At 37.9% G+C, this 24,897-nt stretch overlaps 2 protein-coding genes across 9 annotated transcripts; both read right to left on the reverse strand.

The window, feature by feature from the left end:
- Positions 1 to 6,031: 6,031 nt before the first annotated feature.
- LOC131547470 (gastrula zinc finger protein XlCGF8.2DB-like) lies at positions 6,032 to 19,378 on the reverse strand. Of its 8 annotated transcripts, XM_058788060.1 has the most exons (5): positions 11,591 to 11,976; positions 10,935 to 11,174; positions 9,149 to 9,230; positions 8,722 to 8,925; positions 6,032 to 7,850 (listed from the first exon to the last, which is right to left on the reverse strand). In XM_058788060.1, exons 4-5 carry the CDS (start codon positions 8,783 to 8,785, stop codon positions 6,895 to 6,897), a joined length of 1,020 nt encoding a protein of 339 aa, XP_058644043.1. In that variant the 5' UTR covers positions 8,786 to 8,925; positions 9,149 to 9,230; positions 10,935 to 11,174; positions 11,591 to 11,976; the 3' UTR covers positions 6,032 to 6,894. The 8 variants fall into 8 exon arrangements, 7 of the variants coding, with proteins under 7 accessions (XP_058644043.1, XP_058644041.1, XP_058644038.1 ...); XM_058788058.1 differs by lacking the exons at positions 8,722 to 8,925; positions 9,149 to 9,230; positions 11,591 to 11,976 and adding an exon at positions 19,361 to 19,378 and having other exon boundaries at positions 10,935 to 11,073; XM_058788055.1 differs by lacking the exons at positions 8,722 to 8,925; positions 9,149 to 9,230 and having other exon boundaries at positions 11,922 to 12,049.
- On the reverse strand, positions 16,578 to 19,338 carry LOC131547471 (gastrula zinc finger protein XlCGF49.1-like). Its single transcript, XM_058788062.1, has 3 exons — positions 19,081 to 19,338; positions 18,470 to 18,622; positions 16,578 to 18,335 (listed from the first exon to the last, which is right to left on the reverse strand). Exons 2-3 carry the CDS (start codon positions 18,552 to 18,554, stop codon positions 17,686 to 17,688), a joined length of 735 nt encoding a protein of 244 aa, XP_058644045.1. The 5' UTR covers positions 18,555 to 18,622; positions 19,081 to 19,338; the 3' UTR covers positions 16,578 to 17,685.
- Positions 19,379 to 24,897: the final 5,519 nt, after the last annotated feature.

Here is a 24,897-nt window from a genome sequence, read left to right on the forward strand (position 1 = left end):
CTGAGAGGGGAGGAGAGACGATGGAGAGAAAGAGGACCGAGAGAGATGAGAGACGAGAAAGAGCAGCAAGACAAAGAGAAGACAGACGGCACCAAGAAGCAAGTGCGAGAGAGGACTGATTCTTTTATTACCTTCAGCCACAATTTACAATTAAGCCAATTTATTCATTTACTGTTTTTCCTAAATTAACCCTTTTGATTTTATGATTTGTATCTCAAGCATGCATAACTAGTACTCTTGTGTGGTGTTTTGAACTGACCTGTGCCTTTTTTCTGTTTTTTTTTTTTGTATTATTAATATGTAAAGAGATATCTGACCCATTTTTTCTGTACATCATACTGGCATAATTAGTTTTTTTCTCAAACAAATTGTTCAAAAACAAAAAAGTAAGAGAGGAAAGGAGAGAGATGGAGGCAAAGGAAAGGGAGGAAAGATTCCTTCACCTCCTTGATGAATAATTGCTAAAAAGTAGCTTAATAAATTATAAGACAAAAGCATCTTCTGATCATTTACAAATTTGGGTTTGTGTAAAGAACACACATACAGTATTTCAAAACAATTAAATTGAACTTTATATGCATATAGTTAATCATAGGTCACCACCTGCTTTGTCATTTTACAAATGCTTAATGACCATCCATATTTATTTTTATGTATCTTTATTATGATGAAAACAGAAAATAAAGGAAATACACAAACTAAATTAATAATGAAAAAAAAATCTGATGATAAGCTTCTCATAGTTCTTTCACACTAAATAGAGATTTTTGAAGCCATTTTGTTCAGAAGTTTTCTTGGGCTTTCAGTCCTTTTCCATTTCATTAAAAAAAGCCAGGTTCCTTCAACTGCTCAAGTATAAAGGAGGTCACACTAAATACTTGCCAAGTTAGCTTGTAGAAGCTGTTTTTTTTTTTGACTTACAAATTTAATGTATTTTCTTGTTGTATACCAATAAAGAGGCTAAAAATAATTATATATGGTCATTATAGCATTGCTAAAACAACATCAAATAGTGGCCTTTTGTACAATACTATGTAAGTACAATGTATAAAACAAACAATTTCTAGGCATTCACAGTACATTATATAGATACTTTGAGATAGTGATAACATTCATAAACTAATTTAATTCTAAAGCAATGGATATTTTGTGAATGTGTGGTGTAATGTGCACAAGAAAAAAAAAAAAACACTTTAAAACAATAGTTTTATTATTGTGTATCTGACTTCTAAACGCATACAGAGCACATATCATGGAGGGCTACTGCCCCGCAACATGTAGTTTCAACACACCTGTATGCAATTGTCAAGTAGTCTGTTATTAATTGGTTTGATTAGACTGTTCAGGGGCCTGTTTCAATAAGCAGGTTCAACCAACTCTGAGTTCAAACTTCACTTACCCTGAGATGGAAAACTCTTGAGTTTCCGGGTTCTGAACTGCTGAATTGAGTTAGTTCAATCAACTCGGAGTAGGCTGATGCTGAGTTTAGCACGTGCACCATGACTATAAAAAGCCATGATCAATGGAGTGCAGATATTATGAGTCTCCATGGCAACATTACCGGAGAAAATGAGGTCTGCATATTTCTTCCTGGATGAGATAGATATGGGATATATAAAGTAATTAGTAATAATCCAATAAAGAAAAGAAAAATACACTGAACAAAATTATAAACTAAACAGTTTTGTTTTTGCCCCTATTTTTCATGAGCTGAACTCAAAGGTCTAAGACTTTTTCTATGTACACAAAAGGCCTATTTCTCGCAAATATTGTTCACAAATCTGTGTTAGTGAGCACTTCTCCTTTGCCGAGATATGCCACACCTGTGAGGTGGATGGAGTATCAAGATGCTGATTAGACAGCATTATTACTGTATTGGGGGGGTCCAGGGGGGATCCGAAAACCAGTCAGTATCTGGTGTGACCACCTTTTGCCTCACGCAGTGCAACACATCTCCTTCACACAGAGTTGATCAGGTTGTTGATTGTGGACTGTGGGATGTTGGTCCACTCCTCTTCAATGGCTGTGCGGAGTTGCTGGATATTGGAAGGAACTGGAACACGCTGTCGTATACGCCGATCCAGAGCATCCCAAACATGCTCAATGGGTGACATGTCCGGTGAGTATGCTGGCCATGCAAGAACTCGGATGTTTTCAGCTTCCAGGAATGCTTCTGCTTTTTCTTTCCTTTTTATTGTGTGTTCTTCAGGGTCAGGACTGTGCTAAATTCTGAATCTATTAGGATGCAAATAAATATTTTTTGTGACCTTGAATTGTCGGCATTAAACCTTTGCATAGCACACTGATACATTTTTTGCAATGTAATGTCAAAATATTTATCATATGCCAAGTCTGTAATACATTTTTCTAAAGTTAGGTATGCATCTTTTACTTTTAGATTTATGTTTGAGAATTTGATGTTTTGTATTGATTTGACATCTCTGAATTAGCCATGTAATTGGTGTAACACATATTTACCTGACCGATAATAAATTGTTACATTTGATTTTATTCTGACTTACTCTGAAATTATTTTCTCAAGTAGATTAAGGTGTATGTTACCGCAAATCTGCTTCCAAGGTTAAGTACATACTATATCTCAGGCTAGATGGGGCACATCAGGTGAGATTCTAGATTTCTGACTAGCTGCTTGGCCTTAGTTAAGTTGTTATGGAGTTGCATTAACTATGGGGGGGCTAGACAAAATACTATTGAAGTACTAGCTTGGTTCAAGCATACTTTATAGTACTAGCCATAACCTCTGGTTACTGTCTCACCTTTATTCAAGTTGTACATAGTTAAATTGATTATCGGGGGCTAAATAAACAGTACTAGCATAACCTCTGATTATTATTTGAGCTTTATTCAAGTTGTACGTAGTTATTTCTAATTATCGGGGGCTAGATAATAAATACTATTGAAATACTAACATATTTCATAGTACTAGCATAACCTTTAATTATTGTCTCAGCTTTTGTTAAGTTGTAAGTAGTTATATAACAATCGAGGGCTAGATAAATAGTACTAGTATAACCTCTGATTATTGTTTGAACTTTAACTAAGTTGTTACATGGGTGACTGTAGGGGCTAAACAGAACCACTGTTTAAAGAATGGTAAGAATGGGCGATCTATTAAATAGTTAACCATAACCTTTGACTAATGATCAGACTGGCGAGTTTGTGATCGTGGGGTCCACGTAAAACAGCCGACGTGAGGCACTCTGAGCGACATAGATTCCTAATGAACGAGTAAATATAAAATAAAGAGTTAAATAGAATAATCAAATGTCAGAATAATAATAATTCAAAATGGACAAACAAACAATTTGCATTTCAACCTAAATTCGAGGTCATAATATAATAGAGATTAGATTAGATATTTAAATGGAGTCAGATTAGAATTGAACTTATAATAACTTTGGACACTGAAAAGACCGAACATGCAAGAAACCTTCAGCTATCATTGGATACCTCCGCTGGGCCAATCGTGTGGACCTTACAAAAGCTGTCTTCACTCCTGGTGTCGACAGCACAAAATATGTGTTTTGGGTTCTAGTGGGTCTCTAGCAGTGGCCTAATTGCTGTCACCTTGATGAAATAATTTTCATAAGGTTGTGCATTGGATGCTCTGGCTCCAGCATGAGTGTAGCCTGTTGTGTCTCCACAATATAGCCACCAGACACAGCTGGACAGGCAAAGACAAAGTTTAGAAAGATCAAGCCCTCAGCTGCCTGTACATCTGCCACAGCAACTTCATTTGAGCCATCAGCCTTACACCCTCAGCGTTCAGCCATGTGCAGAAAGTGTGGGCAATTTTGTACAAAAGAAACTTGCCATTGCCAGTACAAAGGCTAAATATTTTGCCCAAATACAGAAAAAATTACTAAGGAGCAGTGGTTACAGAATATGATGATAATTGTTTCTGTGTGGTACATACATTTTGCTCTCTTGGATGGCTCTGTTCTGTTCTTCATCTTCCAGTGAATGGATCTCTCACCCAGTCGAACTGCACACTGTTGTCAGGGAAGCATTTCTTAAAATGACCTCTCAGAGCAGAAATGTGTTCCAAAAAACATGGGATCACTGTGCTTTCTGTGAGACTTGGTCTGCCAGATCTGGTAGGTATTTGTCTTTGCCCTGCAGCTGGAAGTTTAGTTGATTAAACTTGGAGAAAATGTCACTGAGATATGCCAGCTTCATTAGAAATGGTCCATTATCAAATTTGCTGGCAAGCTCATTCAAGCCACCTTCCTGCAGAAAAATTAGAATTTGCTCCCTGAGCTCAAACACTCTGGACAGCACTTTGGTTCACATGGAGAGCCATCTCGCTTCAGTGTGATCGGAGCCCATCTCCTCACAGAGTGCGGAAAAAAGTCGTGATTTCAGTGGTCTTGTTTTTATGTAATCGACCACAATAACAACTTCAGACAAAACATCATTTAACGTAGGGCTTAACTGCCGTGATGCAAGTGCTTCCCGATGTATAATGCAGTGCGTCCACTGCGCTTTCGGTGCAGCTCTCTTGATGAGCACCTGCAATCCTCCCCGTTTCCCCGCCATGGTCTGTGCGCTGACCGTGCAAATTCCCAAGCAGTCCTCCCATTTGATCCCAGCCTCTGTCAAGTACGAATCAATAATCTTAAAAAGTTCATCAGCCGTTGCTCTTTTTGGGATGTATTTGCAGAATAGTAAATCTTCATTCAGTGACTTCATTCGCACATACGCTATTAACAAACTGTCCTTGTTACTATCAGTGGCCTCTTCAACTTGAAGCGCATAGCGCTTTCCTCTAACTTTCTCAATGAGCAGTTCCTCAATGTCATTTGCAATATCGTGAATTCGTCTTGATATGGTGTCATTTGACACTGGGATAGTCTTTAATTACACGACACTCGCCTCATCAAGCATAACTGACACCATATCTACGGCAGCGGGAAGAATCAACTCTTTTGCAATAGTGTGAGATTTCTTGTACTGTGCAATTTTGTAAGAAGCCAGTTGTGCTTTCACTGTTGCTGTAGTGGCTTTACAAAATGTGTTTGCTGCCCACGATATTGGTCAAGTTTTCTTTTTAAAAAAGTGGCTTTTGAACATGATTCGGATGCATAGTCTCAATGTGTCTCCTTAATTTTGTGGGTTTCATGCTGTCCGCTGCCAGTGTTTTAAGGCATAGGACACACATGAGTCTTTCCTCCTCACCAACGACATTAACAGTGAAGCCAAGAGCAAGATATGCTTTGTCATATTTTCTGCATTTAGCTTTTGAATGACCTGCCTCGGTTTGTGCAACGCCTATGGCCTTTCTCTTCCCTTTTACAAATCGATCCATCTCCTACTCTACGTCCATTGGCTGTTTACTGTTTTTTTTTTCTCTTTCTTCTTTTCTTTTTCTGCTGATGGCCTGCGCACCTATGGAAATATATAATAAATATTAAACTATATACACATACATACACACTGATATGGACAACTGCAGCAAACAAAACTGAAACTAACCTCCATCAAAAAGTCAGTATGTCTTTTTATAATTATTTTAATTTCAGTCAATTGATACACAATTTTATTTATTGCTGATGCTCTAATGACCACTTACCTCATGTTTACATTTAATATATTTGTTTATAATGTATTATGTACAATATAATGTATTATATTGCAATGTATTACTGTAACGACAGTAATGCTGCTGTAATGCTGTCTATTTATTATCAAGGCATTTGTTAATAATACAATTAAATGGGTGAAAATGTGAATACTTCAGCTGCTGGTTGATTTATGTCAGGGATTCTCAAATCTGGTTCGTGAGATCCACTTTCCTGCAGATTTCATCTCGAACCCTAATCAAACACACCTGAGCATGCTAATCAATGTCTTCAGGATCATTTGAAAATCACAGTTTGATCAGGGATAGAGCTAAACTCTGCAGGAAAGTGGATCTCATGAGCCAGATTGAGGATCCCAGATTTAAGGTGTGCCCCTAAACAATCCTGACAGACAGACAAATACATAGATAGCCACAACAGTAGCCACACTGAAGTCATTTTATTTATAATTTGTCATTTACATTATATAATTTCACAGCAAGTTATGAGTTTATTAACACCCTGCAAAGTTTTAAATCTGAAAGTGCACCGTGTATAAAGTTATCGTCTCTCAAAAGAAAGGAGTCGACTCTGAATCACTGAAACGAGTCGTTTTTAAAACGAATCCCAAGCCGTTTCATGTTGATGTCAACATGAAACATTAGCATATTGTCCGCCCACTTGTTGGTCTTTTTGCGTTGGTCTGAATGAAAATGCAAATTCATTCTTTGCCACTAGGTGCCGCTGTTGGAGCGTTAAAAATGTTTCCCCGGTAACGCTGTACACAAAGCAGCACCGCACTCTCAAACACTGCTTTATCAGGCGAGAAGAGATGAAATGAGACCAATCACCGCAGATTGGTGTCACGCAAAGGAGGGTTTGGAAAAACGAATCGTTCAGCGAATCATTTGGGAGTCGTTGAGTAAGTAAGGTAAAAATAAATGCATATTATAAGAAAATGAAAGTGTTTTTTGACCTTGCGTGCATGTCAACCTGCTTTTGGTGACTCCCAAAACTAAAATATGAACCTTTCCATACCCATAATAAGGGTACTTTAAAACTTAGTCACATATACGAACTATACCTTTATACAATCTATACCTATTTACACAGGTGCCATTTTGAACAGCATTTTAAAAAGCCCTTTACAACTCTTTCACAGAAAGAACACAAATAGGGTCATGCTATATTATAAATAGACTCACACATCTACATTTTATTTCCAGGTGTATCTATGAGTGTGATGGCAAATGCAATTGAAACGGAGCAAAATTACATTTCTCTTCCTCTGCAGTCAATGAGCATATGATTTTTAAAATTGCTCTATTTTGTAAACCTCTTGCCACACTGTGCAACACTGTGATTTCCCAGAATTAATTTGCAAATGCCGTTTCAGGTCTCTTTGATATGTGAAACACTCTTTACACCGTTGGCACGTGAATGGCTTCTCTCCAGTGTGGAGTCTCATGTGAATATTAAGGTTTCCTTTTTGAGTGAAACACATTCCACACTGTTGGCAGGTGTAAGGGCTCTCTCCAGTGTGAATCCTCATGTGGACTTCGAGGTTTCCTTTTCGACTGAAACTTTTTTCACACTGCGGGCATCTGAAAGGGTTCTCTCCGGTGTGAATTCTCATGTGGACATTAAGGTTTCCAAGTTGGTCGAAACTCCTTCCACACTGAGAACACCTGTAAGGCTTCTCTCCAGTGTGAATTCTCATGTGGGCATTAAGAGTTGGTCTGTGTGTAAAACTCCTTCCACACTGAGAGCATGTGTAAGGCTTGACTCCAGTATGAATCCTCATGTGGCTTTCAAGGCTTCCTCTTCGAGCGAAACTTTTTCCACAGTGTTTGCAGATGAAAGGCTTCTCTCCGGTGTGAACTCTCATGTGGTACCTAAGGTTCTCTTTTCTACTGTAACATTTTCCACACTGTTGGCAGGTGAATGCTTTATCTGCAGTGTGAATTCTCAGGTGGACTGTAAAAGCTCCTTTTTGGTCAAAACTCTTTCCGCACTGTTGGCAGGTGTAGGGCTTCTCTCCAGTGTGAATTCTCATGTGGACTTTGAGGTGTCCATGTTGACTGAAACTTTTTCCACATTGTTTGCAGGTGAAACGACTACCAGATCCTGTTCGTTTTCGTGAGGAAGACTTTTTTTTAGTTTGTGAGCAACTGTACTTTTCTGTTACAAAGTCATGATGTTTCTCATACTGATCTTTCTCTTCGGTTTCATCTAGTTTGAGACTCTCCTCTTTTAGTGCAATCAGGTCTGAGGGGAAGAAAAGAAACAAAAGTTAACTCCAGATTAATGCCACAAAACGTAAAAACACTGAGATGCATAAAACATCAACACAAACATGTATTTAGCACACTTCCCAAAAACATCTTTGCACTTTGATTTGCTGCGTCAGTAGCTGACATTATGGGAACTACGCCAGCTTGACCAATTGTCTAAAGCCTGTATAGAATCATGCCAATTCACTGACTGATGGTGCTGCTAACACCAACTGCATTGCGTCTCCAATGCCTTAAAAAGATGAGTTCGGGCCATCGCTTCGCAGATTTGTAAAAATGAAACCGTGGCAAAAGCTAAGCTGCATCTCATTCTCTATTCAGGTTAAGGTTACCTACATGATATCTCTTCACGTTGGTGCTGCCGCAACACACGTCTCTTCCACAGACAAACCCTTAAATAATGACTGAGAAGCAGCAACACTTCTAGCAGAATGTGCTTGAATATAAAGCGGTGAAGTTAACCCATATACCTCAAGCAAACAAAATATTCTCACCAAATATGACATTTTATTGCTTGCTGTGATTATCCAAGTTACAGTCCTGACTTGTGCCGTTATTAAATCCTCAATGCCCTAACAGGGTGAAAAACTTAAAATTTCTCACTGCCCTGCATCTCAAAGGTTGGAGGAGAAAAGGCTGCAACACAAAAACTTTGGAGCAAATACATGCTCTCCAAAACCCTTTAAATGAAAAACAAATGTAGACACCATGCAGTAACTCTACAAAGCTGTGTCAGTAGGCAAAATTATGTATTGCTTGATTCAATTAATATTTAAATCAAAATCAGTTAAGCCATAATAATGGAACAGGTTTATTCTTTACTATTATTTGCAACAAGATCTGACTTAAGTGGGTTGAAATAGTCTCAGACGTCACGCCCACGGATCGCTGGCTGAACGTCTGATGCATACGGCACACTTAGCTGGAAACACTTCAGGAGTTTCAAAGTCGTCGTCGGATTGGTTGAATTATACAGGATTTCCAGGAGATGTGTGTGTCGCGTTCTGTAACATTCCGCCTGGTAACAAAGATGTCGTGGCGCTAAACCCCTTTGCGAAAGAAGAAAGCCATCGTGTTTACAACTGTGACGACGAGCGCTTATCAGGATCAACTAATCTCTGGATTTTCAAAAGTATGTGAAAAAATTTAAAGTTCACAGCATTGAATCTTTCAAATATGTCAGAGAGTTTTACACACCAGTCTATTATTGTGGCGACATTTCCACGCCCCTAAACATTACGCCACAAAACAAAACGTGATTGGTTGCTTTACCTGTCAGTCATATGGCCTCTTGGGTGGGTCTTGGCCATTCAAAGCGGCCAAAGTTTCCAGACGGAGGTCTGGCTACGCGAGACTATATAAGAGACAATTAAAACAACTTCTTGCATCAAAAACCATTCCTTTCCTGGTAAAGAATTAACTTGATTTTCAAAAGTCAACAAAATTGCGACAGCTGAAGGTAACATTTTTGTGAAGCCAAACATGTCAGTCTCTGAGTAACAAGTAATTTACTCAAGCCACAAAATAAACTTCATTCCATAAAATAAATATAAAGAACTATGCAAAAACATTTTAAATGTCTTAAGCACGCCTTATAATTACCCAAATATCAAACATAGTTCCCCCCTTAAACACATTATCATTTCCAAACTGGTGTTACAAAACAAACATTTGGGTGTTTTAGTGGGGTTTTTTTTGTGTGCTTGACCTTCTTTGTTGTTTTTAGTTTTTTCTATGAAGATCTAGCAACACTGACACTTTACCGCAGAGCGCAGCTAGCTCCGTGTCAAAATGTGCAAAGTTAAGACTTCTTTCACTGTTATTTTATTACATCTCACATACAGACGAAGACACATTTATGATGCATGTTCAAATACATCATTAACAACTAGCTGTTCAGTTCAGTTCAGTAAACACTGCATAGTATTTCTGTAAATGTGGTTGTCGCTACCTGGATTTTTCAGGAGTTAATGCGGTTGTAACTCCCGTATTTTAGTGAATTGTGTGTACAGAATGCAATTAAGGAGTAAAATGTGTACTGACAACCTAATGTAGCTGCAGTGTATATGTGGCCATAGACAATCATTCACTGATTACTTTTGCCAGCTAAGAAATAATTAACTTACTAACTTATATCATGACATTGATGTCTGTCAAAAATTAATGTGCATGTAATACCTAATGTTAAAATTACAGTAATGACTGCCTACTTAATGGCACAGACTTATATCACGCGTCTCTAATAAGATGTGTTTCATGCATATTTGAAAAACAATTCAATGCGAGCTACAAAATAATTGTTTTGAATACTTCTGTATTATTTTCCCTAATTTAACATGTGACATGTCATAAGAAATGCCGGGCTTGGAAGTAAGGCCTTCTGAGATGCACTTAAAGGCAGCATTAAGGCTTGTTTCTACTGAGCGCTACAGCTCAGTACGGTACAGTACAGTATGATTCGGGGCGGTACACCCTGGTCTGGCTTGCGCTTCTACCGCCAACAGTACCCTTACTTGATAGGCGTGGCGTATGCCGGAAAGTAGCGATCGACATCATTCTCACACAAAGGAGGAAGCATGACATTGTGTGTGAAAATATCAAATACACTTATTTTATTTTGTGCACTCTGATGTAAACAAGCCCAACACGAATAAGCAGCATGGTGGAACAAGTGAAGGAGACGCTTCATTCCTCTTGTAGCACGCACAAGTGACGTTTCTCTGTCAACCAATCAATGTTCTGCAGCGAGTCTAGTACTGTGCTAGGCACCCCAACAGAAGGGTACCAAAAAAGCGGTTCAATATATTGGTACCATTCACAACTTCTGACAATGGAAAAGGAAGTAATTGCATACCGTACTGTACTGAACCGAACCGCTCGGTGGAAACAAGCCATTAGGATTTCTCTGGTCACGTGATCTCAACATGTCTGTCCACATGAAACAAACCACGACATGTCAAATAAAACTGCTTCACTCATGCAAAAAAACTATTTTTCTGAGGTTGACATTTAAATAAGGGTCAAATGACTGAGTTCAGCTTTCAGAATGAAAACCAACCTGTTTGTTCCTCGGTATCTTCTTGTTTCACTCCGATTGCATCTTCAATCTTAATGTCTTCACTTTCCTCTTTAAGAAACGCCATCGTTATAACAGTACGTCACTGAGATCTCAGCTGCTTCACCATGAGTGTTTCTGTCTTTAGATATTTAAGATGAGAAATATGAACAGACAGAAAAACAAATCCAAACCAAATCTCTGTGCATCTCAGTCAGCTCCCAAGTCCAGGAGTCAGTGCACCTGTAAGAGAATCAGTCAACTTGATAAAACAGTCTGATTAGCCTAAAAACTAGCATTACTAATTGATTCGAATTGATTTGAATGATTCGGTTCAATCGCAGTGACTCACTTATTAACAGTGATTTGCTGCCACCTGCTGGCAGTTTTAATTGTGACCAACCATAAAACACACTTTTCCATAAAAATTTAAAAATAATAATTATTGATTATTTCGAGGGGTTACTAATGACACATCATTTTGATATTTTCATGTGTGAGAAAAAAATTGGGATTAAATGGTTTAATTTGAAAACAAATTATACAGAAACCTATTATTTAGATGTTTATGGTTTATTTTGTATGTAATAATTTGTATATTACAAAAACAAATACTTAAAAGCATTAGAATTTGTTTTGTAAAAGTTGTCTTTACTCACGTTTGTGTTTTCGTTGCATTTACACTGTTTTGAGCAGCAGATGTCGTCCGCGTGAAGCGAATCCGCAGAGCAATTACTTCAGAAAGCTGTTCTCTATCATTACTCGCCGGTGATCGAGTTTGTGTTTAAGATAAAGCGATTTATGGAGCGACATGAGACGCACGTTTTCTGTTACTCATGTGCTGATACGCTTTACTCACAAAACATAACGTTAAATAAAGTATTGCAAAGTTATATTCTAGAATAATTAAGTAACTTAAATTGCTTGTAAACACATCTTTAAGGCTAACCGTACGGGTTGCACTGACTTTAAACGCTTAGAAACACAAACCTTTCTTCAGCCGAATCACAACAGCGGCGCGGCGCGGCGCGGCCTTATGACGTCATATTGTCAAACCAAAGTAAAAGTCCCGTTTACAAGCTACATTAGAAAAAAACACTACAATACTACACTTAGCCTATGCTACACACACACATAAAAAAAAAAAACACGATACATATATCAGAAGCGCGTTTACACTTGTCTTTTCAATGTGTATGAGGAGACAGGTCGCATGTTTATGCCAAGTGTGATGGGATGTGATGTGTTGTGGATGTTCTTTGCATTATGATTGATAATAAACTGTTCTTGTCACATCGTGAAAAATATTAAGTAAAACTGCTGAACACGTTTTTTTTTTTTTTTTACTTTGTACCTTGCATAACCAATGTAATACTATAGCATTATTATTAGAAGTAGTCTTACAAATTTATTGTTATTCTAAGCGAAGACCATTAATTTGTTAAAAGTCACCATATTAAACGTTTCCTAAATGCAAATGTTAAAGCACTCACAGTCACATGGCTAAATAAACTAATACTTGCATCATGCATACGTAAATAAATAAATACATGCATAAATAGCAATGGATATGAATGTTGCTCACTGCACACGCGGTAACAGAAAAAGCCGCAAAAACCCGTTATGCTAGGTGAAATATTGGCTGCATCTGAAAACTTTCCCACTGCCTCATCAGGCAATGACTTTGCAGGCAGCGTTTTTGCACGAAGGCACCTCATGAAACTGATTTCGGACAGGTTTCTGATGCAGTGTAACGGTTTAAAGATATACAACAAAATAGAACGAGTTTTGGTGATAACTAAATTAATATTTAATTACTATAATACTAATTTCCCACTAGAAATAACATCAAAAGTGCAAAAAGTTAGTCAGAAATATACATTTACACACAAACTGACCACCAAACGCAACTTTCAGACGCCATCTTTATTTTTTTAGCTCAACCATCACGGAATGGAACGCACGGGATTGTGGGATATCAAAGGCAGCGAAGGATGCAACTATGCTGCCTTCAAATTTCGATCAGAAGAAGGTACCTCCAGAGACAGCACTATCGGTAAGCCCCTCCCCTTGAACGCAGACTAGCCAATGGCAGACGAGTATCAGTCGCACGTGTTTCAGCACCATAGAGAAACACTGGAAGATCCGAAGCTTTCATCGGTTTGATGGTGTTTATGCAAAATGTGGAGGATAGGCAATAGAATTTATTTTATTACATTTAAACCCGAACAAAACAGAGCAAAATGTCTGTAAACATTCAACTCTAATCCCAGTGAAGACAAAAACATTCATTTTCTGGTTGTCATACTTTAAGTTACAATTTTCAATAACGAAAACCGAGGAGTTCTATTGTAGAAAACTGCCAAATGGAGAAAGAAATTGGTTGGTTTATTCCAAAAAAGCAGATGCACAAAAAATTGTGTTTTTGTGTGTGCACTTTGGGTTACTTTTGCCATGAGATTTTATATTTATATATATATATATATATAATTTAATTGGTATGGTTAGCGCTGCTTGTCTGTGTGGAAAGAGTGGGGAGCTGCTTATTTTTCTTGTTCTTCACAAATACAAGTGAGAATATGCGTTCTCAGACGTGAAAAAATGTTGATTATTCCTCATTTTGTTCTCAAAATTGATTGCATGATGTTTTTACTTGCCGTCACAAACACTGCTGTTCGTTACCACGACAACTGCTTGTGCGTTCGTGATTAAAGTGGTTTTCCTGGATGAAAAGTAGCCAAGCGACTAGATCGCAAAAAACTTAGAGTAAAATTGATTTTGCGCATATAAATTCTGTTTGTGTATTTGATAAACGATTCGTTGCAGTGACACATACACTGTTTGATATGAAGTTGACAGAATAATCGCCAGGTGGGCCCCGCATCTTCTAACTCGCACTGGGCCCTGATCATAATCATTGTTAAATAAGAAACAATAACATTTTACAGTGTCATGTCCAAATGCTGTCGCATGCTGTCAACTGTGGAAAAAACACAGAATGAGAACAGAGGTTATTAAATGAGCTGAAATGGCAAAATACCAATAATGGGATAAATTAAATTACCTCATGACATTGCTACTTTATTACTGCTTCCAGAACCCCCATCACAGTCCGATCCCAAACCTGAGATCTCCCTGCCAGAATGTGTGGAACTCAAGGGGACAAAGAGAAGGTTGAGCAAAAGCAATTGATGTAAATGACTTAAATTAGGGGCTTATTCACACAAATATTGGAAATTAGGTTGTCGCTTTGTGTATTGTTTTTCCAAACCCATAAAATTTAGATTGATCAGAAGAACACAAAAGCAGAAATTCGGTGTTTACAAAAGTTTGTAAAAAAACTTACTGTAAAAGCCACAAGCACCTTTATGCTGCTGCGCTTATGCTTTTAAGTAAGTCATCCTAGACTGCCAGGCGCGGACTGGCCAGCGGGAGAATATACTCTATTGTACTCTATTTACAAGGGTTTTAAATTGTATGTTTCAAGTCATATCAAGAACTTTGAAGGTACGTATTCTCAAACTAACGTCAGCTAGCTTGTTTTGTGACAGCGCATACTCTTATAGCCTGTGTTTTGTGTTCTGGTTATATAGTTTCACTAATGTTATTATGTTAATACGACCCTTTAAAGCTATAAATGTCATATTTTTCAGTTTCTGAAAAGGATCAGGTGACAGGAGAGATCAGCCTGAGGGCGAGCTGTTTCAGATCTATGAGGAAGACAGAGAAGCCATAGTTTGAGAGTAGGGAGACAAAACTAGAGAAAGGATGGATTTATTGTTCATATTTTAAAAAATGGTCAGAAATTTTCTAAACTTTTTTAATCAAGAAATTACCTGATACCTCACACATGCATCATTTTTAATGTCAACAGTCAGAATAAGCCAATTTAAATGCAAAAAGTGCCCAATATAAGTGATCAGAAAAAGCAACATAATTAGCAGGTATTTCAAACTCGTTCATGAGAGTCAAAACTGTGCCATTCAGTGATGCATACTGTATGATAATCCGACTTTATTTTGTAGTAAGTAACGAATATGCTTAGGGGAAATGTATCAGAGTAAAAGTATACATTTTAATTAGGAAATGTAGAGGAGTAAATTTTAAAAACTCAAGAAAAGTACAGACATACTTAAGTACTGTAACAAAGTATGATTGCTTCGTTACATTACACCACTGGTGATACTGCCTTTGTAATTAGATCTTATACTAGGCAAGGATGAAAATCTCATATTTTCCTTTATTGCATCTCCATTTACTCTGTAATGGTAACATAAATAGGTTCTTTAACAATGGGTTCATATTCCTTAGCTTCTGACGGAGACCAGAAATATGCATCTAGGCCTAATGTCTGAGGATTCGTTTAGCATTCATTCATTAGACGTGTTTCCTGGAAATAGGGGCAGATAGCTGATCGTTCCAAACAAGTGAAAAACTATTCTTGCTGGATTTTTGTGGCCACATTTAAGGCAAAGTGCTGAAATGAGTTACACAACATGTAAGTGCAGATTATTAAAGTAACTCTTCCCAAATCATATCGGTATCAATTTCATCTTTCTTTCAGCTTGGTGCATCATCGAGTGAGCCGGGTGACGCAGAGGACCAGGATCTCTCCGAATCAAGACCTGACATGCCATCAGCAACTAGCACATGTTCTGCCTTCATTGATTTGTGAAATGAAGGAGCATCTCAAACAGTGATTTGTGATTATGATCCTCGTCTTCACATGCACAACCCACACCATCCACATTTTAGCCACCAGCACAGGCTCATCCTCATTACGCATCAGCCCTCAGTCCTCATCAAACCTCGTTGCAGACAATGCAAAATCATGACCACTATGAAAGTCTGTGAATTGCTTATGTTGTTACAGTATTGATGTTTAGATATTTGTATGTTTTTTTCATTTCTGCACTCACTGTTGCACTTGTAAACATTTGAATGCTGTACATTCTGTGCTTTCTAAAAAATCAATCAGCAGTGCTTCAATGCATCAGTTCAAACTGGAAGAGATATATCACTGTCGTTCATTCACATGAACAGCATAACACTGCTTCAAAGAAGTGCTCTACAATAAAAATCATAAACGCAAAGAAAAAGAAAAGCCTACCTTTATAAATTTAGTGCCACTTCCTATTTGTTTCAATTCAATTGTGTATCAGTATCGTAACTTAATTTTTCATAGCACTTTAAGATACTCAATATAGTATATTATAAAAAATTACTTAGAAAAAAACATTACTGGTGTGCATCTCGAGACAAAACAATGGAATTGACATACGCTAAGATATGACATGAAACTGTATATTAATGCCGCTGTCGCTGACACGTTTCAATTTTACAAAGAAATGTGCATTTTGACAATAAATTGACACCTTTTCATTTCTAATTTGTCTTAAATTTTGTTAAAGTTTTTTCTGAGAAAATCATATTGTGAAATCAGTATTTCAAAACAGATTTAGCCTCAATTACTAGCTGAAAGAACTGTTGCTAATAAATAGAACAAAGACTTGAGACGTGACTTGGACCTCTGAGACTTGTGAACATGTCTGGCATGTGTGTGTGTGTGTGTGTGTGTGTGTGTGTGTGTGTGTGTTTTGTGAAAAGTCAGGACATAGATGTGTATAATGACGAGGGTATGGCAGGTATTACAAGGTGAAGGTGGCATCTCAGGACATTGACCCATGTCCCCACTTTTCAAAACGCTTATAAATCACTCAGAATGAGGTTTTTTTGGGGAAAGTTGAAATGCACAGTCTCCTGTAAGGGGTAGGTTTAGGTGTAGGGTTGGTGTAGGACAATAGCACATACAGTAAGTACAGTATAAAAACCATTACGCCTATGGAGAGTCCCCACTTTTCACAAAAACGAACGTGTGTGTGTGTGCACTTGTACAGCTATCTTTGTGAGGGCCGGTTTGAGTTTTAGACCATCGGAGTGAGGACAATCTTGTAAAGTGAGGACATTTTGGCCGGTTCTCACTTTCTGGGACCCCTTTAAAGGCCTGTCTGAGGGTCAAGACTTGGTTTCAGGGGTCAGGTTATAATTGGGTAAAGGGCAGGTTTAGGGTAAGGGTTTGGGTGAGGCACTTAGTTCTGAAGGTTAGGGTCAGGAGCTAGAGATCGCATTGTGTCAATGTATGTCCTCACAAAGATAGCTATACAGAGTTAAATGCAGGGAGACGCGAAAGAGAAATGAACTCGGTATTTCTGCGCAGTCTGAAACACGTCTCTGTGCTCGTGTGTGAGAACAGCGCATGAGTAACAAACGGAGTTCTCTTTTGTTTCTTCTTCCTGTCGTTTAAAATTGCCTGAACGTGTAAATTGGCAAATTAAATCTGCGAATCACATGCGTGCCGAACGGGGGGGTCTGGTCCGTACGTATCAACTACACTCCGTTTCAACCCCTAAATATAGACACTGACAGATCAGAGCAATCGTTCATTTACAAATTTAACATGAAATCGATACTCCATATCAATCGCATACAATGAAAATACAGAATAATTAGAACAATCATTAATGCACAATAAATAACAGATAGACACTTTTCCCAGAACTTTCTTGCGGCCCGGGAGCAGCTCGAGACCCGGTGGTTACCGTTACACGAGCAGCACAGAAAGCATCTACCTTAGCTTTCATTGCACACAGATTGTGATTGTAAATTGTGCAGCAACTTAAAACTCTTTCCACACAAAGAACACCAGCAGGGTCTCACATGCTTGTGACTTTCCAGGTGTGATGGCAAAATAATTTTAATGAATCCTCCTCGCTCCAGACTGAATGCAAAGGTGTTTTTTGAAATTTCTTCTGTTTCTAAACCTCTCACACTCGGAACACTTTGAATTCTTTCTAGAATGAATTGGCAAATGCCGTTTCAAGTCTCTTTTATATATGAAACTCTTCTCACACTGAAGGCACATGAAAGGCCTCTCTCCGGTGTGAAGCCTCGTGTGAACCTCCAGGTTTACTTTCTGTGTAAAGCTCTTCCCGCAGCGCTGGCAGGTGAACGGCTTCTCTCCGGTGTGGCTTCTCAGGTGAGCGTTAAGGTTTCCTTTGTTGGTGAAGCTCTGTCCACACCGTTGGCAGGTAAAGGGCTTCTCTCCGGTGTGAATTCTCATGTGGACGTTAAGGTTTTGTTTTTGAGTGAAACTTTTCTTACACTGTTGGCAGGTGTAAGGCTTCTCTCCGGTGTGAATCCTCATGTGGACTTCAAGATTTCGTTTTTTACTGAAACTCTTTCCACACTGACGGCAGGTGGAGTAACTCTTAGCTGTGTTTGGGGAGGACACCGTCTCAATCTCTGTGGGTTTTCCACCAGTAATGAAATCACAAAGTTTCTCAAACCCTCTTTTCTCTTCCGATACATTTAATACATCACTCTCCTCTTTCAACGTCATTAGGTCTAAAGAGAAAAACGTGTATTAATACCACTTTAATGCTTTAACACTTAGAAGTTTATTAGTCCAAAGTATTGAAAATCAAAATGTGTAAATAAAGCTCTGGATATTTTAATAAGCTTTGAGAATGAAAACCAACCTGTTTGTTCTTCAGCATCTTCTTGTTTCACTCCGATCGCATCTTCAATCTTAACGTCGTCAGTCTCCTCTTTAATAAACGCCATCGTTATAACAGAAGCCTATGAGACGAGGATCTCCGCTGCTTCGGGAGGGTTTTTAGTGCATTTGGACTCTGTCGTGTTTAATATGAGAACAATTAACTAAGAAAAAAGGTAACACTTTAGCATATTGGCTGTTTATTAGTACTTATAAAGCACATATTAATGTCTTATTCTGCATGACCATATTTTAGATCCCTTAATCCAACCCCATTCCCAAACTTTACTAACTATTAATAAGCAGCTAATTGGGAGTTTATTAAGGGGAAACTCTTAATTAACAGTGAATGTGTGTTTCTTATTCTAAAGTGTTACCAAAATACAACCAAATCAAATCTGTGTGTGTCTCAATCAGCTCCATAACAGCTCAGCAAGTTAGAATGGCCTTAAATGAGCTGAAGTAGCACAACAAATTAGTAAAAAAACATAAATTATATGCCTAGTTGGTATTTACTGATTTTCACATTACATTTAATTAACTACAGTTCCTAAAAACATTTGCTATTTGTTTGTAAAAGCTGTCATTATTCACGTTTGTTTGTTGTTCTCGTTGACCCTGCAGTTCTGGTCAGTGTTGGTGATTCGAGCGAGTGAATCGTTTTTTAAGCAGTTGATTCATTTGACTCGTAGTTTGAAAGATCCTTTTCTCTCATCTTAGTGGCTAGAGGCCAAATTCATGTTTTCGTTTAACGGATTCGCGATATAGGCATCGAAATCAGGCGCACCTTTTCTGTTACTCGTGTGTGCATGCGTTTTACTCACAAAATAACGTTCATTGAGGTTAAACACTTTAAACGCTTATAAACACAAACCTTTCTTCAGCCGAGTCACAACAGACGCGATAGCGCGGCGCAGACGTATGACGTCACATCGCCACACTAAAAGTCCTCAAATAAAAGTCCTGCTCACACGCTGAACCCACAGACGTACATACAGAAAACACATATACATAATAAAACACGTCAGCGGTTTTATTTAAAGTGTTATCATTGGAGAAATTATTATGTCGATGACATTTTTAGTTTAAAAAAAAATATAAATAAAAATAAAACAATTTGATGGCCTGAACAAATGAGCTTTCCTTTAGTTAAATGTGTTGTTAAAAATGCATTTAGGTTGTAATGTCTTAAATTTTACTTTAAGTAAACATAAAAAAGACAATTGGTTGCCACAAATTTAAGTAACATTACTACTCACTTTTAAGTATAATTGAAAAGTTATGTAGTTCAATTCTTTAACATATTAAATTTCCAGGGCTTTAAATTTGGAGTTGAGGTTAATTAAATTGTATGTAAATAAATAGTTTAAATAAAATAAACCTTATTTATCTGCATTTCATCATAAAAATAAAATAAATAATATTAGAAATGTGAGTGTGTCTTGTGTAAGCCAGGATAAAGAGATGGGTTTTTGATGTAGATTTAAACTGACACGTCTTTTTAATGTTATTTGTATTATTATTATTTGTATTATGTTGTTTTTTATTTTGATATCTGAATGTTTGTGAGAAGAAAATGCCTTTGTCAAAAACTATAAAGTATCAGAAGTGGAAAAATCCTAATAATGATTTCTGCTGTGTACCTCAATGTGAGATGTCGGGGCAAAGAGAACAAACTATCTGACATTATTATGCCTATTAAAATATGTGACCCTGGACGACAAAACCAGTCTTAAGTGTCAATTTTTCGAAAACAACTATTTGGGAATCTGAGGGTGCAAAAAAATCTAAATATTGAGAAAAATGCCTTTAAAGTTGTCCAAATTAAGTTCTTAGCAATGCATGTTACTAATCAAAAATGAAGTTTTGATATATTTATGGTAAGAAATTCACAAAATATATTCATGGAACATGATCTTTACTTAATATCCTAATGATTTTTGGCATAAAAGAAAAATCTATAATTTTGACCCATACAGTGTATTTTTGGCTATTGCTACAAATATACCCCAGCGACTTAAGACTGCTTTGTGCTCCAGGGTCACATATGAAAAATACAAATGGTCAAGAAACTAACTTAAAAGGTTAGTTTACCCAATCTTTTTCATCATTTACTCACTTTCAGGTTGTTCCAAACCTGCATAAGATTCTTTTTTCTGTTGGACACAAAAGGAAATATTTTAAAGAATGCTGGTAACCAGTTGACAGCAGCCTTTGACCTCCATGTGAGTGAAAAAAATACTATTATGAAAGTCAATGTCTACAGTAAAATCATGGGTGATGAAAATGATGAAAAAAAATAATAAATTGTGAATGAACTAAGTCTTTAACAACTAACATTATCCTGTATCAATCATTACAAGCTCTTGCAGAAAGACAGGTATTTTGGCCTATAACATTAAAATAAAACTGGTCCACCCTCTCTAAAGGCTGCTGTTACCTTCAGGTCAACGTATATTCGCTGCGCCATCATATCATCCTGGGCACAGATCACACAATCACTGCAGGCCGGTGATCAACAGCTGACCCTGGATCTGCCAGAAATATGAGTGCCCTGCTAAAAAAAAACAATAGAAGCCCAATAGAAACCATCACAGAAATTCCAATGGTTTCCATTAAAATACCATTATAAACCATTAGCTTTTTCCAGTAAAACCATTACAAAATTCCTTTTTGTAGTGTGTTTTGGGCATTTTTCCAACAGGATTTAACATCCCACCGATAGAATCCATCACATACCAGTAGACACCATTATAGTTTCCATTAAAACCAATGCAATTCCCATTAAAACCATTACATTTTCTATTGTGTTTTTTTCAGCAGGGTGGCTTTGATGGAGTTCTGAAGATATTTACAGTCCACGTAGCTCTTTAAATTAGGGCACTTGATCTCAACCAGTCCAAACGGGCTGTGTGGATGGATCATAAATGGTGAGGCACCAAGCCAAGGGGCATCGTGGTGGATGATGAGGCCGCAGGGTGTGTAGTTGACATTCTTCATCCTGCAGTACTCCACTGCAGCCTCAGTCTCCATGTCTGCACCTCGTTTCATTTCGGCGGTCTGCTTTGTTCCTTTGAGGATTCTTTCAGCAAGAGACGCTGCAGAACTGACTCCCCCTGACAAAACACATCTCTCTGAAATATGAAGAGTTGATGCCACTCCTGTTCTGCTGCTCGCTCTCTTTTGTCAGTCTCATCTTATAGGCCATGTCCAGTGTGAGCATCAAGCTCTTAAGGTGGAAGTCCTCCTCGGTGCACACATGCACGCATTCTGTAGGATCAAGCCTGTACTCCCCAAGAGGCAGTGGTGGGGAAGGTGGACAATCTTGGGCGACCTCGTGGGCAATATAGGCTGCTGGTAAGAGATTTTGCTGATATTTTGTTGACCCTGGAACTACATTTTAATAAATTTAGTCTTGACCATATCTCTACACCTAAACCTAACCTTACCCGTGAGTAATACCTAAAATCAGATTTAATGATAGAAGAATGATACTGATGTACAAGCACCAAACACTGATTGTAAGCCTAAACTTCTCAAAAACTATAAACTGTTTTTTCAAATCTGATTGGCTAATCACAATGTTGTTCCAGGGTCAACAAAGATGTTGACCTAGGAACACGTCAAACTCAGCAAAATCAGGTGCTGGTAAGAGAGCATGCTCCCCCTTTGTGCCAAGCCAAACGCTGTCTCAGCAAGGGTCTTCTCTTCACATATTACCTTACCGCCTATGACCCTGTAGATTGTATAACCATCCATGAACGATGCAGTAATTAGTCTTATCTTGATTACCTTGATTGCACTACAGATTAATGAGATTTCCAATAAAATTTTCCTGTGGTGTGAGGTGTGTCAAAAGCGGTGTTTTGCAAATCTTCCCACACCGTGACGTAGACATGTGGGGGCGTGTTTGAATGAGCCGTTTTAGGGGGGCGTGGTCGAGTCTTAACTTTTATAAAGAATATCTCTTTGGTTTTGAGACTAGTCTTTGCAACTTCAGGGATCTTATGTATGCACAAACAACGTGTAACACTCCAAAGAGAAAGGAAAACTTGAAATTGCATCATATGACCCCTTTAAAATAATTGCTTAAAATACACTTTCCTGGTTAGTATAACGTGTGTGGTGTTTCTTCCCTGAATTCTGATATTCACATTTTTTTCATTTAACATCTTTGTGGTTGACCTACAGGAAAAAAAACAAGCTTCTTAGATAAACCTAGACAACTAGAATTAGATCATTCAGCCCTGACATAAACGTTGAAGCCGGGGGTTAAACTAACAAATTAGTTAATAGCTAATGTTAATCCGCATGAAAGCAGTTCAGAGACAACAAACTGTTGCTACTGCTGTTAACGTTAGTACAGTTTAAATTGTTGCAGTTTGTGAAGTCATACAGCTCTGGGTAACCTGCAACAGCCACCACAAGTTTCTCCTCCATCATTGCAGTCTCCGGATGTTCCAAGCATTTCCGTCACCACAACAGAAGGCCCGCCTCACCTTTCATTTGTTTGGACAATGGAAAAAAACGTGAATGACGTCGGGGTGTTTTTCTGCTTAGAGTTGATTTTTTTCAACTTTACGTGCTCAGAGCGCTCCTATAAAAACGCGAGGCGCAGCGGGCGGCTAAACCGCGAGGTGCATAAACAGCGCACAAAGCCCTCACTGCTGATAGAAACAAATTTAAAAAAGGTGCCTATAACTACAAAAAAATGTATTCTGTCTGATCATGGCCTAATAGGCCATACCCTATTAACACACAAAGTAACAGTTACATAATGTATCGATACTTTTTGGCAATTTCATGACTTTCTAATTGGCAAATACCTAACAATCGTAACTGCGAAGTCAATTCTGGCGTCAACTATGTACCCATCAATTCTGGACTGCCTGCCCACCAATTTTCTTTCCACATTCACCGACATCTGAAGGAACTGAACTAGCATCTGATCCCAGGTACTTGAACTGTCTGATTCGCCGATTGAGTTGTTGGTAAGTCATCCATTTCTTTTCTTTTATGAATTGTTGTAGGTAAATGGAAAGATCATATGCAACTACGCCTTCAAATAAATCTGACACACATGAACATACTGAAGACCATTGAAAAGTGAGTCAAACTTCACTCCATTTACAGTGGTTTCCCCACCGTCTTTCAGTAGCTGCACTGCCTCTTTGTAGTTCTCAACTGTCCTAACCGGAAGACCAACATTCACATTGTCAATTTACTCTCTGGGTACCAAGCAGTACCTACAAACGTGAGAGGAAGTGCTGAAATTCTCAGCAAAACCAGCAGTGCAGTGGAAACCCAAATTGTCCCCAATGATGCACAAGACAGTTGCGCATACAGTATGACTTGAAGAAGTGACTAGACTATTTTCTTCACTCTCATGTCTGACAGCATTCTTGAAAACAATCTCTCATGCACAAAGTATTTTAAATCTTGCTCTGTGCACAAAAGCTGTAAGTGATCGACACTTGACCAAAAGAATGGCTCATAGTTGGCAAGTGTAAAGTGCAGTCCCACAATCTTGTGCTTTTTCTTTTCCAAGCCAAAAGGGTTGACTCAAAAGCATCCTGGCACAGAATAAGCTTCAAGATCACACCCGACTGCATACACAGAGCGTTAGTTATAAACACTGATCCATCACACACATCAGTTAACACACCAGTAGGAGAGACATTTTTCAGTTTTCACACATCTTGCTTCCACACCACAGGATCTGTTTATAAAGCTTTTAAAGTGTCTTTGAGAGGGATGCACTGTGCATACCTGTCTGTCTTATTGTCGTCTGTTCCTAAATGAATGGCTTCTGGGTGCACATATGAGAAGTTTTTGCAGAAAAACTGCTTCCTGCTGTAATCTGTTGAAAGAGGAATGCTTCATGAAGAATGCAAATCTGTCAAACCACAAAGCTGCTTTTGCATCTGAATCTGATGTTTGTTTTCACTTTAAGTATTTCTTTGAATTGTTTTTTTTTGTGTGCTGACTGCAAATGTCATGTAAGATATCATTTTAAGGTGTCCTTGTTACACGTGTTACATGTACTTACTATTATAATAACAATTAATTATGCATAATTACCTGCAAGTAACCCTAAACCAAACTTTAATTATAAAACCATATAGTAAGTACATGTAATTAATTAATATTACTCAGTACTTAAATGTATAATTATTTTAAGGTGTCCTTGTTACAGTGTAAAGTGTAACCTAAGATATTTATTTTTTTCAACAATCATCTGCATGGTGGATGAAGGAATGAGGTGTTTTGCTTGTAGTTTCACGTAGAACATATAAAGATTTGTTTGTGTACGTGGCACTCATGTCAGTGTCTCCTAGCATTTCTTCAGATGCAGTTGCATTTTCACCTGCAAACATTTCATTTACATCAGAAGCTGGCTCAATACACACC

The sequence above is a fragment of the Onychostoma macrolepis genome, chromosome 09 (assembly GCF_012432095.1).
Source record: "Onychostoma macrolepis isolate SWU-2019 chromosome 09, ASM1243209v1, whole genome shotgun sequence".
NCBI classification, from domain to species: domain Eukaryota; kingdom Metazoa; phylum Chordata; class Actinopteri; order Cypriniformes; family Cyprinidae; genus Onychostoma; species Onychostoma macrolepis.

What these genes read in the sequence shown, in the direction of transcription:
- LOC131547470 (XM_058788058.1), bottom strand. Translation starts at nt 11,019, where the DNA reads ATGGCGTTTCTTAAAGAGGAAAGTGAAGACATTAAGATTGAAGATGCA. An exon ending in AGATACCGAGGAACAAACAG is followed by an intron (nt 7,851 to 10,934) that starts GTTGGTTTTCAT and finishes TCTTCCCCTCAG; the next exon opens with ACCTGATTGCACTAAAAGAG.
- LOC131547471 (XM_058788062.1), bottom strand. Translation starts at nt 18,554, where the DNA reads ATGGCGTTTATTAAAGAGGAGACTGACGACGTTAAGATTGAAGATGCG. An exon ending in AGATGCTGAAGAACAAACAG is followed by an intron (nt 18,336 to 18,469) that starts GTTGGTTTTCAT and finishes TTTTCTCTTTAG; the next exon opens with ACCTAATGACGTTGAAAGAG.